The sequence below is a fragment of the Perognathus longimembris genome, chromosome 2, assembly GCF_023159225.1.
Source record: "Perognathus longimembris pacificus isolate PPM17 chromosome 2, ASM2315922v1, whole genome shotgun sequence".
NCBI lineage: Eukaryota > Metazoa > Chordata > Mammalia > Rodentia > Heteromyidae > Perognathus > Perognathus longimembris.
In genome coordinates this window covers 103,202,184-103,217,066 of record NC_063162.1, presented here as the reverse complement: position 1 = coordinate 103,217,066, position 14,883 = coordinate 103,202,184, and the positions used below count along the sequence as shown (strand labels likewise).

Below are 14,883 nucleotides of genomic sequence, written 5' to 3'. Positions count from 1 at the left end.
ACAAATATTATAGCCCAAGTTTATTGACCATCTGCTGCTGCTGAGAAAGCTACAAGAGTGAATTTTCTATCTCTCTTGCCAGATGTTTAGAGTGTCAAACCTCATGGGAAAGTTTCCCCCACCAAATCTGGAAGCCTCTGCTGGCATCAATGTCTTCAGCCTACTGTATGCCTGAATAATTGGTAGGGTTAAGTGAATGCAGGTTTCCTTTTTACACCAAGTTTCCCTTGACTGCTCCAGCCACCCAAAGCAATTTATCATGCTCTTTGTGCACCAGTGCATAGACTTTTTAAAGACTGAACACTGGCTTTCTCTTCCTATTCAGAAATAAGCAATTCTCAGGTCCACAACACAGAAAGCCCAATTGGGATAGTTGGACCAGCAATATGAATTAATTCAAGTCCTAGGCCCCTTGTTGCTTTTTTCATCTTGCTTCATTTTCTTTTGGAGAAAGACCCAATTACAAAGGTTTGTGGATTTTTCTGAGGATGCTTCCTCCATAGAGATTACATTCAGCTCTTTAGCAAGAAAAATGCCAATGCAATTAGTGGCTCTGGGGAACCATTAGCCATTTGTGAGCTATTTCAGAAGAAGCCACTGTGAGATAAGCTTCCTTTTGGAAGGTGCATGCGTCCTAACCACTTGGCATGTGCTTAGAATGGAAATTGACAGTGAGGACATCCCTGTCCAGTATTCTACATTCGAACATACCACAGCAGCTTGTAATGGGGCGTGGGTTTCTTTTTCCCATTCCTCTCTGCTTACCTCCAGTGACTGAACTCTCATTTCTTCCTTAATATTCAAGAACATTCTCTGACACACTTCCAAAAAATCCTCCTGCCAGAATAAAGGAATACATAGCTGCAGGGAAGTTACTCATTTCCTAGGTGACATTCTAATAAGAAATCCATTTGGGGATAATAGCCCAATTGGAACTAATTCTCCACTGTCCCTTGTGGTGAGGAAATAGTGTTTGTGAATTAATGAAATGTCCTGGTGCCTTGTCCTCTGTTTATTGAAGGGGTGGTGTTGCATCTTAGGGTTGATCAACTTGTAAGTAACTGGAAATAATTAATTATAAAGCTAAGAGGACTATTATTTCATCTTTTATTGACTGAGACAGCCTGGGATCCTGCAGGTATGTCTCAGAGTTGGAACAGCTGGTGCTTGCCAGTGGCTGAACAAACCATGAAGATTAAGAAGATTCTGGTTAATAGAATGCCAAAAGCCAGAATTAAGTATAGCACTCAAGCATTAGTGCAGGACATAATAGTCATCCATCCCCAAGACACTAACAGAGAGGACACTATTTTAATGGCTTCAGTAAAATATTCACATGTTGGAAGAGGGGAGTAGTTGAGGGGGGAAAATTTATGTTTTGATAATATGTTACTGGCAGAAAATAATCGCTTTATTTTGTTATGCAACAGACATCTATTAAAGCTTTTAAATGCATTTGTGAGGTTTTCTTTTTCATCCTGCTACAAAAGAGACAAGTCAGAAGGGATAAAAATAGATAAATTAGAAAGGGATCAGATCCTTCATGCTAAGAAAAGATTGAAAATGAGCAGACCCAGTTATACTACATTGCCTTGTAGCCTGAGAGAGGCCTGCAGTATCTTTGCTGTGTGAGTCTAAATACTTTTCTCCAGGAACCCAGGACCCTGACCTAAGTCTGGCTTTAAGATTTCTCTGAACAGCTAATTCCCTCAGTCTACTGAAAATAAAAATTGTGTTTCAAAGCCAGGCATCGATGGCTCAGGCCTACAATCCTAGCTACTCAGGAGGCTGAGATCTGAGGATTGAGATTTCAGTCCATGGGGCAACAAAGCCCATGAAACTCTTATCTCCCGTTAGCCACCAGCAAAACAGAAGTGGAGGCGTGTGTGGATGAAATGGTAGAGCATCAGCCTTGAGTTAAAAAGTTAAGGGACAGTGCTCAGACACTGAGTTCAAGCCCCAATACCGGGCGCATGCATGTGCACGTGTGTGTGCGCGTACACGAGTGCGTGCACACATACAAACACAATTTTTTTTTTGCTAATTCTGTTTTCACAGCTTTCAGCAAAAACACATCTCATAAAATATAGTTGTCTGTTGTTTTATCTGTTTTCACACAATCTTGATATTACAAACTTGACTTAGGAAGTCGTACACTTTGAAAATAGAACAATATGTTGCTCTGCCTGCTTCTCGGTGGTTTCAGGTTCAGAGTGTTAGTTCTGACTCGGCTGTTTTCATCCCCGAGTGTAACTCGGGGTTTCCAGAAATGGAAACTTCAGAGACAGTCAGTCTACCCTCAAGACAGAAAGGTCTTGCACAAAGATGTCTTTGTTGATGCCACTGCCTCACAGACTTCCCATCCAGAGAACTGCCTTCAAATGGCCAGGAGCCTGTCTGGGCTTGTGTCACTGGGTAATCGCTATTAAAAATTCAGCTAAACTGAAATGTAAGTTATCTTTCAAGTTCCCATTTGTAAAAGGAAAATCCTTCTTTTCTTTTCTCTCTATAAGGCTAGTCACAGCAGAGGATCACAAGAGCCGAATAGCTATGCCCCTATGAACACATATAATCATGCTAAGTGAAATGAACTCCATGTTATGGAAACGAGTGTTATATCACTGTTGTAATTACTTTCCACATGACATGGGAAACCGTAGCTTTTTTTTGTTGATGATCCCCTTGTATCCCCTTTCTGTGGTTGTCCCCGCACTATCACTGTATCTCATCTGAGTACATTGGATACTGTATATACTGGTATTAGAACTAGGGAAGTGAAAGGGAATATCAAAATCAAGAGACAAAGGATAAAAAGACAATCGATACCAAAAGCAATACTTACAAAACCATTTGGTGTAAACCAACTGAACAACTCATGGGGGGAGAGGAAAGGGGGAGGGGGAGGAGGGAATGAGGGAGGAGGTCACAAATTGTACAAGAAATGTACCCACTGCCTTATGTATGAAACCGTAACCCCTTTGTACATCACTTTGACAATAAATAAGTAATTATTCAGAAAAAAAGGATTATCTTGTGTGTAAAGAGTATTTAATGCAGGGGAGGGGGAGGGAGGGAAGCAGTGAGACTATTTTGAAAACATTCCAAGTAACGAAGAACTGTTTTTCCATATGTCATTTGCATTCCAAGGTCTTCGGCGTCATCCTAAATAAAATGAACATTGTTTGTGGAAACTATATGGTGTGTTTTTTTAAATATACATATTATTTTCACCAGACAATACTACGGAGGGTACATTGGATACTGAGTGCTGAGAGATACAGAGGGACAAGACTGTGGGAATGTTGTCAAATCACTAACTTCACTTTGTTGGTGATTTATTCCCCCAAGTACTTGTCCTCTGTTGCCTAGTAACAATATGATTGTTTCTGTTAAGTGTCACCTAAATTTGAATCCTTCTTTAACTTAGGTCTTTGCCCTTGGGAAACTGGTATTGACCTTCCATGAACCATATCTTTGTGGCTTTGTGGCAGTATCACAATTATTTATTTATTCATGTGCTTGCCCATTTAAATGTATTTTAGTACCTGCTTTGTGAAAGGCACTATTTTAGATAGGACAACTGACCAGAAAGCTTAGGATCTATTAGCTGAGATACTTGTGAATCTATAACAACATATAAAGCACCAGGTATGTAGAGCTAGGCTGAGTCAATATCTATGAGAGTTGAGAGAAGGACAATATTCTAGGTCCAAGATAATTTGAGGTTGGTTTGCTCTGCCTTAGGTGTTGCACTTTGTTTGAATGCTGAGAGATATTGAAGAGTGGAAAATTTAGGCATAATCCTAGCAACTATTTGAGACAGAAAAACAAGGAGCTCCAAAAACTTGGCATAAGATGTAGTTTGACCCACACCAAGTAGAGCTTTAAGATTTATACACAGGGACTTTTAAATGCCTTGTGGAACTTTTTTTTTCTTGTGCCAGTCCTGGGGCTTAAACTCAGGGCCCAGGCTCTGTCCTTGAGCTTTTTTTTGCTCAAGGCTGGCACTCTGCGACTTGAGCCACAGCACCACTTCTTGCTTTTTCTGTTTATGTGGTACTAAGGAATTGAGCCCAGGGCTTTATGCATACTAGGCAAGCACTTTACCACTAAGCCACATTCCCAGCCCTTTATGGAACTTTTAAATATCTATAATACTTGGTTATTTTTCAATGCACAAGGGGTAGCCTGCAATGGTTTTGCACAATGACAGTAATATTTAACCTAATTAGAGAGAAGTCAAGGTCTTTGAGAGACAAGCCTTAAAGTAGAGGTGTCGATAATACCTGTATTCATAGAGATGCTATACCACAGATCAGAGACATATAGCTATAAGAAGAATTAAGTATGATCCATATTAGTGGAGGAGGTTGTTGCTGGTATTGTTGGTCACAGAGCGTGAAATCAGGGCCTGGGTGATGTCCTTGAGCTTTTCTAATCAAGGCAAGTGCTCTACCACTTTGAGCCACAGTGCCACTTCCAGTTTTCTGATGGTTAATTGGAGACAAGAGTCTCACAGACTTTCCTGCCTAGGCTGGCTTTGAACTGTGATCCTCACATCTCAGCCTCTTGAGTTGCTAAGATTATAGGCATGAGCCACCAGTGCCCAACTCTGATCCACAGTTTTTAATTGCCAATTTGTAAACCAATATGAAACACTAAAATAGAGTTATCCCTGGCAGCCTTTTCTATTTGTAACACCCCCCCCACACACACACACACACCTCTTCGCCTCTTTATCCTCCAGACCTGGCCTATAGATCCGTATGCTTATTATCAGTAAGTTGAGATAAGGTAACAAGAGTTGTTTGGCCCTGACAGTCACAGAACCCTAACATAGTTGCTGCATCATAGTCTTCCTAAATTGCAATAACCAACCATAACACATTTTTTTTACCTACCTCGCAGCCTCAGTAACTGATTTCCTTATAGCTTCTTAAACACAACAAGCCACTTTCCAATTTTAGGATCTTTGCACATGTTGTTTCCTACATTATCCTTTCCACAAGTTTCACATATCTAATTCTTTATCATTACTTTTTTAATCTGAGCTTAATTATCATCCCAGAGAAACCTTATGTGGCTACTTTTTCCTAAAGAAGATCTCACTCTTTTATTTCTATTGAAATATATACTTTTTGCCCACTTAGTACTTATTATAACTTTAAACTATTTTATTTGCATGCTTCCTCACTTTTTGGCTTTTTTGCCTGTTAAAAATATAAGGTCTTTGACAACATAAAAATCTCTTTTCTTGAGCACTGTACTATCAAACTAAGACCACTACCTGGCATTCTACTGGAGATACACATATGCAATTGTTAAGTGAATTAGTGAATTGTTAAGTGAATTAGTTTGTTTATACACTTTAAAAATATAATCATTTTCCCTACATAATCCAATTAAATATAAAAACTACCAATAGTAACCACTGTCTTATTTAATTTTCAAAGTAATAGATTCCTACAAAAATGTTCATATCAGGCAGAATGTGGTAGTAGATACTTGTAATTCCAGCTCTTAAAAGGCTGAGGTGACTTCAGGGTCAGTCTTGGCTACATAGCAAGACCCTGTTTCAAAATTTAAGAAATAAAAATATTCATATGATTACCACAGGAAGATGTGAGAAATAAAATATAGGTAATCTTTCTTCCAAAATGAAATCAACTGGAGCATGGCACATAAAATATCACCATGCATTGCATGTGTTAGGACAGTTTCAAGAAACTCTTCTGTGTGTCAGGGGCAGGGATCACAATGTAAAATTATTTTTCACAGTGATTCAAAGTCAATATTCACTCTGCTGTTTTCCATGTTATCCTAATCCCTCATCTGATTGCTGTCATAGCTTTTCAAAGACAGCCTTGAATTGTCATTCTACAGTGTGATGGTTTTTCATAGGCCTATTTGCAATGGAAGCCTTCCCACAAATGCACACATTCAATTTCGTAGTATTTTCTCATAGATCAATCTACTATAACCTCTCTCTCACAATGGCCGGGCTTAGTTTAGAGTGCCTTCACAGGATTCTTTGCACTACAGAGAGGGGACTGCCTTTAAATTACCCAGGAAAACATACACACACACACACACACACACACACACACACACACACACACAAATCAAGGATTTGAAACCATTATTAGATGAATAATAAGCATGTTTGTTATAATAAACTCTATTAATTTCCTTGTTTCCTCTTGTCTCTCTCTCTCTCTCTCTCTCTCTCTCTCTCTCTCTCTCTCTCTCTCTCTCTCTCTCTCTCTCTCTCTCTCTCTCTCTCTCTCTCTCTCTCTCTCTCTCTCTCAGCTGCCTGCCTTGTGCTTGGCTGTATGATTTTCCCTGACGGCTGGGATTCGGATGAAGTGAAAAGAATGTGCGGAGAAAAGACAGACAAATACACACTCGGGGCTTGTTCAGTCCGCTGGGCATACATCCTGGCTATTATTGGAATTTTGGATGCCCTGATCCTCTCGTTTCTAGCATTCGTGCTTGGTAATCGACAAGACAGCTTGATGGCAGAGGAACTGAAGGCAGAAAACAAAGGTAAGAAGATTGCTTTGGGGAACTTTTACTGGATGCTTTCATCACACATGCATACTCACATGCACAAATACACATGCATGCACCCTGGCCCTCTCCTCTTTTTCAAGTGCTAGTGCATTCTGAGTGTTGCTTCTTTTAGTGCTAATTTTCAGATTTTTCCATCTCAACTCAAGAACTTGGCACAATTAAAAATGTAGTATTACATTTACTTACCTTTCTGAGGGATTTATCTATCTGGGACTCCATAAGCACATTATTATTTAAGTTTCCTCTTACCTCTCCTGGTTTCTGGTTTGCCATCAGGAGTTTATGGAAAAGTGTAGTATTTGGGGATCTATGTAGTTGGATGGAAAGAAGTGCTTCCTGTTTATGGACTTAGCTGTTTTCTGGCACGAAATAAATCTCTAAAACCATTACTATCCATTAATCTGAATGCAAAAGTAGTCATACTGGCCCCAAAAATTACAGTTAGAAAGTTCAGTCCTTGGGGCTGAGAATGTGGCTTAGCGGTAGAGTGCTTGCCTAGCATGCATGAAGCCCGGGGTTCAATTCCGAAAGAAAGAAAGAAAGAAAGGAAGAAGGAAGGAAGAAGAAGGAAGAAGGGAAAGGGAGGAAGAAAGAAAGGAAAGGAAGGAAGAAAGGAAGGAAGAAAAGAGGAAGGAAAGGAAAGGTTCAGTCCTTGCCTAATGTGTAGAATTCGGAATGTTATTATTAAGTAACAGTCCTCAGATTTCTTTTCGAGAGGAAATTGTCTACCAGAACACAAAGAGCCTGGGATAGAAAGCGGGACATTGTCTAATGAATGATGCATATTAGAGTAGGTGATTGTGAGGTACTAAGTCAGTATTTGACTTTCTGTCCATATTTCTAAACTCATTTCTTGGGATAGAATTTTAATGTCAGGGTTTTATTGTAGTCTTAGATTCATCTAGTGTTTCATGTTTCTTTAACTTAAATACTAAAGACTTCAGACAGTACCTTCAGCTGAGGAACTCTACCTGATTTCAAGCCCCAATACTAGGACACACACACACACACACACACACACACACACACACACACAAAACTATAAAAATATTCTAATATTCTAAACATAAAACTAACTTTTTCACAGAGGGGTAGTTCTAAGACTTTCCAAAAATGAAACTAGCCCCTTCTCAGAGATTCCCTTTTGAGATTAAAAAAGGCAACATAAAGATGATCATTAAACTTTTACTTTTATGTTATAGATTTAGTACTTTACTCACGCACTCATTAATTCAGTGCTCCTGTCTTGTCATTGACATTGTTAGATATACACTAATCTCTGACTTCTTTGTTTCAAACTTAATAGTAAGACTTGTTCAAAATTAGAACAAGTTAGTTTTCTTGATGGGATATGTTAAAGAAAGACCACTTTGTTCTGCAAATATTTGATTTTCAATAATAATGGGCCAAAGTGTTATTTGTTCCTTGGAAAGTTCCAAGTTATATTGAGAACCTTTAACTTCTCAGATATCCTTTGGTCACAAATATAAGAAAATTCAGAAAAAGGAAAAGAAAAATAACAAATGCAGGAAATGTTTATATGGCAATTGAAAATTCTAATTCATGTTCCCATCTATGAGTGGCACTTCTCTTGAATCCTGCTCCAGAAAGTAGCAGCCAGGATTATAGGATAATACTCAGCATTTTCTGGAATGGGTCTTTTCTTTTGGTGGATTCTGTTAAAGGTTGATGTCTGATTCCTTCCATCTAAGTCTTCACTAAAGAAAAGTATTTTTGTTTCCTCAGTGATACATTAAGAATACTCTGGCACAAGATTTTTGTTGTTTTGTTTGGTTTTGTGGGGTTTTTAGCTGTTCCTGGGGCATGAACTGAGGGCCTGGGTACTATCCCTGAGCTTCTTTGGCTTAAGGCTGTTGCTGTACAATTTGAGTCACAGCTCTACTGCTAGCTTTGTTGGTAGTTTATTGGAGATAAGAGTCTCACAGACTTTCCTGCCTGAGCTGGCTTTGAACCACAGTCCTCAGATCTCAGCCTCCTGAGTACCTAGGATTACAGGCATAAGCTACCAGCACCCGGCTCTGGCAACAAGTTTTGATGGGAAGGAAAGTTAAAAGAGACTCCTATAAGGTTTTGGATTATCTATGCATTTTCTCCATTTGCATCCTCGTGGTTTCTGAAGTTAATTCCTTCTCATTCAAAAGGATTAAAATCAGAAGTAGTTCATCTGTGCAGATCAGATGGAAACCAGGGAGCATCAGAGGGCAGCAGGCTACATGGAGGGAGCATTTCCTTCCTTTTTAATTTCTCAATGTTTTTATCTCTCAATCCAAATTCCCTCCACTAAGATGCAAACAGCTGGATATCAGACTCTCAGGCACTAAAGTCTATAAAAAATCGGACCAGGATTTCTAAGCCTTACATCATATTTAATCAAATCCACATGTGCCAGATAAATGGAACAAGGTGTAATGTTACAGTACAAAGTAACCTTTGTTGTTTGGCGTTATTTAATATTTGCATAAGGTTGAAACCCTCAAAGTCAGATTATTAGTGAAAAGACAAATTGATGATTTTTGTATGTTGTGTGTATGTGTGAGCATAGTTTCACTAAATGCCTTCACTTCAATGCCTTCTAAGTATATACAATACTCAAACTTAGAATCATCAATATCCTAACGAAAGAGAAGGTCTGCCTAATTAAAAACTCATTGATGTATAATTATGAAATTGATTATGTAAATAGATGATTTTACAGTTTGCATGGAGGTATTAATATCTGAACTTTTTTCAAATTTTTTTCTGCTAAAACAACCAGAATGTCCTTAATTTGGGTTCCAGGGTAATGCAACAAAAGAGAGGCAAATTCAGTCCTAGCTCAGAATTTTAGGAGAATCTACTAACCTCATGATGCCTCTGGTGCAATGGAAAAATAGGCAATGTCCCATCTCAAGCCTGGGCTTGCAGGAGTAAAGCAGACATCCGTTGCTATCCTCATGCCATGGTGATATCTTCTTTAGCCATAGTAGTCAACCCAGCAATACATCTGTGGAAGAGCCACAGAGAGATTCTGGTTTTCTATGTATCTTTACAGCAAGAACATTGCTGAGAGCTACGAATCCTTCTTGACCACCACGCATAGATAAGACGGAATCTCTGTAACAAGAATGCCCTAACATCAAGGAGAGGGAGAGAACTCGGTTCTACTTGTTGAAGTTTGCTCCACTCATAGAATCTCAAGATGAAAGGGAATAGAAGACATTACAGAGTTAGAAACTGATCCTCACCGTGATGCTATTCTAGGAGAAGCCAAAGGGGATGGGGAGGAGGGTGCGTAAGGAAAGTCCCTTCCTCTCCAAGCTGCTACATCTTAAGATGTACCTCCAGGGACCTTTCACCTCAGCCCCCATTAAAGTGTCTTTTAAGCTTCTCCTTTTCCACGAGTGCAAAGGTCATTTGAAAGGAGTCTCTAGTGAACCTTAGCATTTATAGTGAAAAACTGAGGCTTTTAAGAGACTTCCAACAAAGAGAAAATAATTTAGAAGATGAAAATATTATCTTTAAAAAAAAAAACTTCTGTAAGAGGTGAAGTTAGGGCTGGGAATGTGACTTAGCAGTAGAGTGCTTGCCTAACATGCATGAACTCCTGGGTTCAATTCCTCAGCACCACATAAACAGAAAAAGCTGGAAGTGGCACTGTGGCTCAAGATGGAGAATGCTACCCTTGAGCAAAAAGAAGCCAGGGACAGTGCTGAGTCCCAAGCCCTAGGACTGGCAAAAAAAAAAAAAAAGAGGTGAAGTAAATTATCTATGCCAAACTATTTCTTCATAGAAGTAAAAAAAAAAAACTATTTTAATCCAATTAACTTTATTCAGGAGTAGGCTGCTCAGACTGGAGAAACAGCCCTTCTTGCAATCTGTGGGCCTCCCTGGCCTGAGAAGAATGGCAAGATGGTTAGGATTCTTTTGGTTTTTCTTTTGGTGCCACTACTAGGTCCAGAACTCAGGGCCTAATTGTTTGCTGTCCCTTAGCTTTTTCACTCAAGGTTGGCTCTAACACTTGAGCCACAGATCCACTTCCAACTTCTTGTCAGTTAATTGACAACGAGTCTCATAAATGTTCTTGCCAGGTTTGGCGTTGAACTTCAGTCCTCAAATCTCAGTTTCCTGAGTAGCTAAGATTACGGGCATGAGCCACTAGTGCCTGCCTAGCAGGTATTCCTTCTTATTTAGGAGATCAGCACCATGATTTCTAAATGAGCCAACAACAGTAGGCATTTAACCTTGATATGCTGCTTAATTGCATATTTTAACACATTGAACTGTGAAGTCAATTTAATTATGTAAAATTAAAGTTTCATACAGATAAAAAGGATTTGAAATGAAAGCTTCAATTTCAATTTCTTTCATTAGTTGTGAAAGGATAAATAATTACATTTTCCAGATTCCTATGCCACAAATATCTCTTTCCTTGTCAGACATCATTTATAAAGAGGTTTGTTTCTACATTTGTGTGTGGTCCTTAGAATTGCTTATCAGATAATTGGGTCTTCTCATGAGCAGTTTTAAAGTCACTTTGTCTTGAAGCACTTAAACTGCAAATGAGAAAACATGATTATCCATCAAGAGGTGACTCAAGCTACCATTTATTTATTAAGTGGTTTAAGCATGTCTGAATGCTATAATAGGGGGCGTTCGAATGAGTTTATTTCACTTTACTAATTGACAAATCCTTTGGAATTGCACTTTCAAGGAACCACACCAGGCCCTTGCCACATTGTGGGTGGCACTGTTGCTACATAGCATGAAGAGAGCGTGCACTCCGAGCCAGGCTGCCCTGTGCTATTACTGTCCTTGCCACCAGCTGAGACCAACATCCTAACAGTTCCAGAATTAAACTTCCTGTTTATAAAACACAGGGCATTTTTGTCCAAATGGCATCTGAAGTTCCTCCAAGCTAAGATATTCTGATTCAAGGACACCTTCAGATGTATCCTTATAAAAAGAAGATCTGGGGAAGCTGTAAAAGCTTCTGCCCTCAGAGTGGTGAACACACTAAATACTTGAAGGGTGACTAGGAATCAAGAAATGCAAAGATCTTGGAGATAGGCTATAAGATACCTTAGCTGTTTTCTGCCTCTGATCTATACTAGCCTACATACTCCCACTACCTCTTGCTTCCCAGGCTCATTCTTAACATCAGTGAGTCCAATTTAGAAACTCTGTCCTTTAGCAAAATGGTCCTCCTGGCTTAAGTAGGTTCTGATAATACGTAAAGTCCATATAGACATCAAGATGGTAGATGGAATCCAAGTTCAGAGACAAAACACATGTCCCTTCTCACACCCAACAGGTATTCATTCTGTGATTTGGAGTAGGCCATGTGCATCTCAGAATTTCACCTTCAACCTCTGTAAAATGACACTGACGTTACTCAGTCCTGCCTCCCTTGTTGGTTGGAAGAATCCAAAATAAAAGCAAATGGGTGGAAGCCAGTTATAGTCAACAGTGTGTATATAGATTTTACCTATTCCTAGCATTATTCCTATGGAAATTTGTGGTTGGTATTTGAAATAACACTACAAGATAGCTACCATCATCCTAGTTTTAAGGAGCAAAGAAGCTCTTTTGTCTAAATTTTCACAACTAAGAAAGAATGGATTTGAACTCAAACACAAATCATTTCCTCAAACTTTCAAGCTCCCACTTTTTTTTTCTCTTTTTTGGCCTGTCCTGGGGCTTGGACTCAGGGCTTGAGCACTGTCGTTGGCTTCTTTTTGCCCAAGGCTAGCATTATACCTCTTGAGCCACAGTACCACTTCCAGCCTTTTCTGTTTACGTGGTGCTGAGGAATCAAACCCCGGGGCTTCATGCATGTTAGGCAAGCACTCCATTGCTAAGTCACATTGCCAGTCTCAAGCTCTCACTTTTGTACAATATCGTGTAATTATTTCTTTAGAGATTCTGCTTTTCTTGTTTTCAGCCTGACCAGTCAAGCCCAGTATAAGTAAAGTGGTTAGTCTTGTTTTCATTTGGTAGCTTTTAAATAAGGTTATGTAATCAAAAGTTTGATTCATTTGAGAATAGCTTTTTTAAACACTTGTTCTTTTTTAGTGAATAAACTTTATTTTAAAAACAACAACAGTGAAATAAGATCAGGAAGCCCAGGGAATAAAGGCATCTTCATTTGCTTTGAATTATAATTAATAAGAGCATAGAGAATTGCCTGTTTTCTAGTGGGATTTGGGTTAAACTCTGTGGTCTTCAAAGCATTTCATAATAGGCCTCAAAAACTACATGTAGATAGGCATCAGTGGCTCACTCCTATAATCTTAGCTACTTGTGAGGCTGAGATCTGAGGATTGCTATTCGAAGCCAGCCCAATCACAAAAGTCCATTGACAAAATTGAGCTTCTCGTATTTCCCACAAAATCTTCACACAGCTTTCCTGTTCTTACTGCATGTCAACTTTATTTCTCCAACTTCTCAGACTAGCTTATCAATTTCTTCTCTTCCTATCACAACTATCATCTAACTATCAAAAATAAATAAATAAATCTTGCTGAACACTGGTGGCTCACCCCTGTAATCCTAGCTACTCAGGAACCTGAGATCTGAGGATTAAGGTTCAAAGCCAACCAAGGCAGGAAAGTCCACGAGACTCCAATAAACTACTCAAAAAAGCCAGAAGTGACCTGTGGCTCAAGTGATAGAGTACTAGACTTGAGCAAAAAGAAGCTCAAGGACAGTGCCCAGGCCTAGAGTTCAGGACCCAGGACTGGCAAAAAAAAAAAAAAAAATCTTGCCAACTGTACCTCCAAAACGTATCCAGAATCTTCCCGATCCTCACCCATATTCCTGTTATCATCCTGGTCCAGGCCATCATCCTCTCCCTGATATCATTGCAAGACAGCCAGCATGAGTTTACTGGTTCCCCTAGTCTAGTCTCCAGTGTGGCCTGTGACAAGTAAACTGGACGGCATCATTTCTTAGCCTGGTGCCCTCCAATGCTGTCAGATGATCTCACTTAGGAAAAGCCAAAGCAGTGACCATAGTCTGTGAGGACATACAAATCTGCCTCACTCTTTGCCACTCCGTGATCCCGCCCTCTAACCCCCATTTGGGCTTTCCTGTCTCGCAGAGATATCTTGGACATTCCCACTGCAAGGCCTTTGCACTTGCTGTTCACTCTGCCTCAATTGTTCTATGTTCCATTTCATGATAATAAGATGATGTCATGGTTGCACACATCATAACCTTGGGAAGTGTTTCTTTTGGTTAAGTGGAGATGTGTTTCTTTGTAATGTCCACCCATATCTACTCCCTCTTCTCTGTTAAGCTGTGAGCTCACTTAGAAACAGTTAACTATGTTGGCAATGGTTAGAGTCACACATTCACCAAGTACCTTGGTTTCCTGGGCATCATGTTCTTGGGAAGAACCATGGAAGAGCACCAGCCTTGGTGAGAATGAGGGGACAAGGAAGACAAAGTTACAAAAGGAAGCGGACTTCACAGGAGCTATAAAGATAGGTATTGACTGATTTTCCCGCCACACCTATAAGTAACTTGGTAAAACACTCAACTTGGGAGTTTGACAGTTATCCATTCAAAAAAAATACATGCTGAAATCATTAATGTACTGTTAATGTTGCTCCCTCCTTAAGCAGATCCCAACCCCCAGTCATTCCCTAAAAGAAGATATTTTATTCTCTGTCTTCCAGACATAGGTGACTTCTAGTCAGAAGCTTAGGATCTGAGGGTGAGGGCAAACTGACTTTGGGTCACTGTCCTCCACTCTTGGACTATTCACTCTATTCCACTGGTCGACATTTCAGTGATCTCTCTAAACCTGAGATGCAGACGTCAGAGCCAAGGATCTCTAGGTAAATATCAGGCCCTCTAGAAGAAAAGGAAAGGAAAAGGAGGTAGGGATGGAGAAAAGGAAGAGAACAGAGAAAATGCACCTTTTACACCAAGTCATAATAGCTAAGATATTTCCCTAACAACAAATATTCAATCAACTTTACAGCAGAACATTATGTAAAACCTTTCAGGCTAGACTAAAACTTACTACCTTTTCCCTCCACTCCTCTCTTTTCCTTTTGAGCAAAATGGTCGTGAGAACCGAAAACAGTGGTTCATGAGTTCTGATTATTTCCAAGGTTTGTTTGTTTCTGTTTGATTCTCTTCATTACTGATCTATAACCACTATTTTTCTAAGACAGGAAAACTCTAAACAGCTCTAATAGAGAATTCAGCACATAAAATTTACCAGTGACCCATTTTCTTGTTACAAATTTCTGCTTTGATTCCAATGTGTGATACAAATTCATTCATTAATATGTCTTATTT

General features: G+C 39.4%; 1 protein-coding gene across 1 annotated transcript in view; it reads left to right on the top strand.

Moving 5' to 3' along the window:
- Positions 1 to 8,263, top strand: part of Lhfpl3 (LHFPL tetraspan subfamily member 3) — a 330,738-nt gene extending 322,475 nt beyond the window's left edge. The window contains exons 2-3 of the mRNA XM_048337415.1: positions 6,310 to 6,546; positions 8,259 to 8,263. Of these exons, the coding sequence (XP_048193372.1) occupies positions 6,310 to 6,546; positions 8,259 to 8,263 (242 nt within the window). The remainder of the gene's footprint in view (positions 1 to 6,309; positions 6,547 to 8,258) is intronic.
- The last annotated feature ends 6,620 nt before the right edge of the window (positions 8,264 to 14,883 follow it).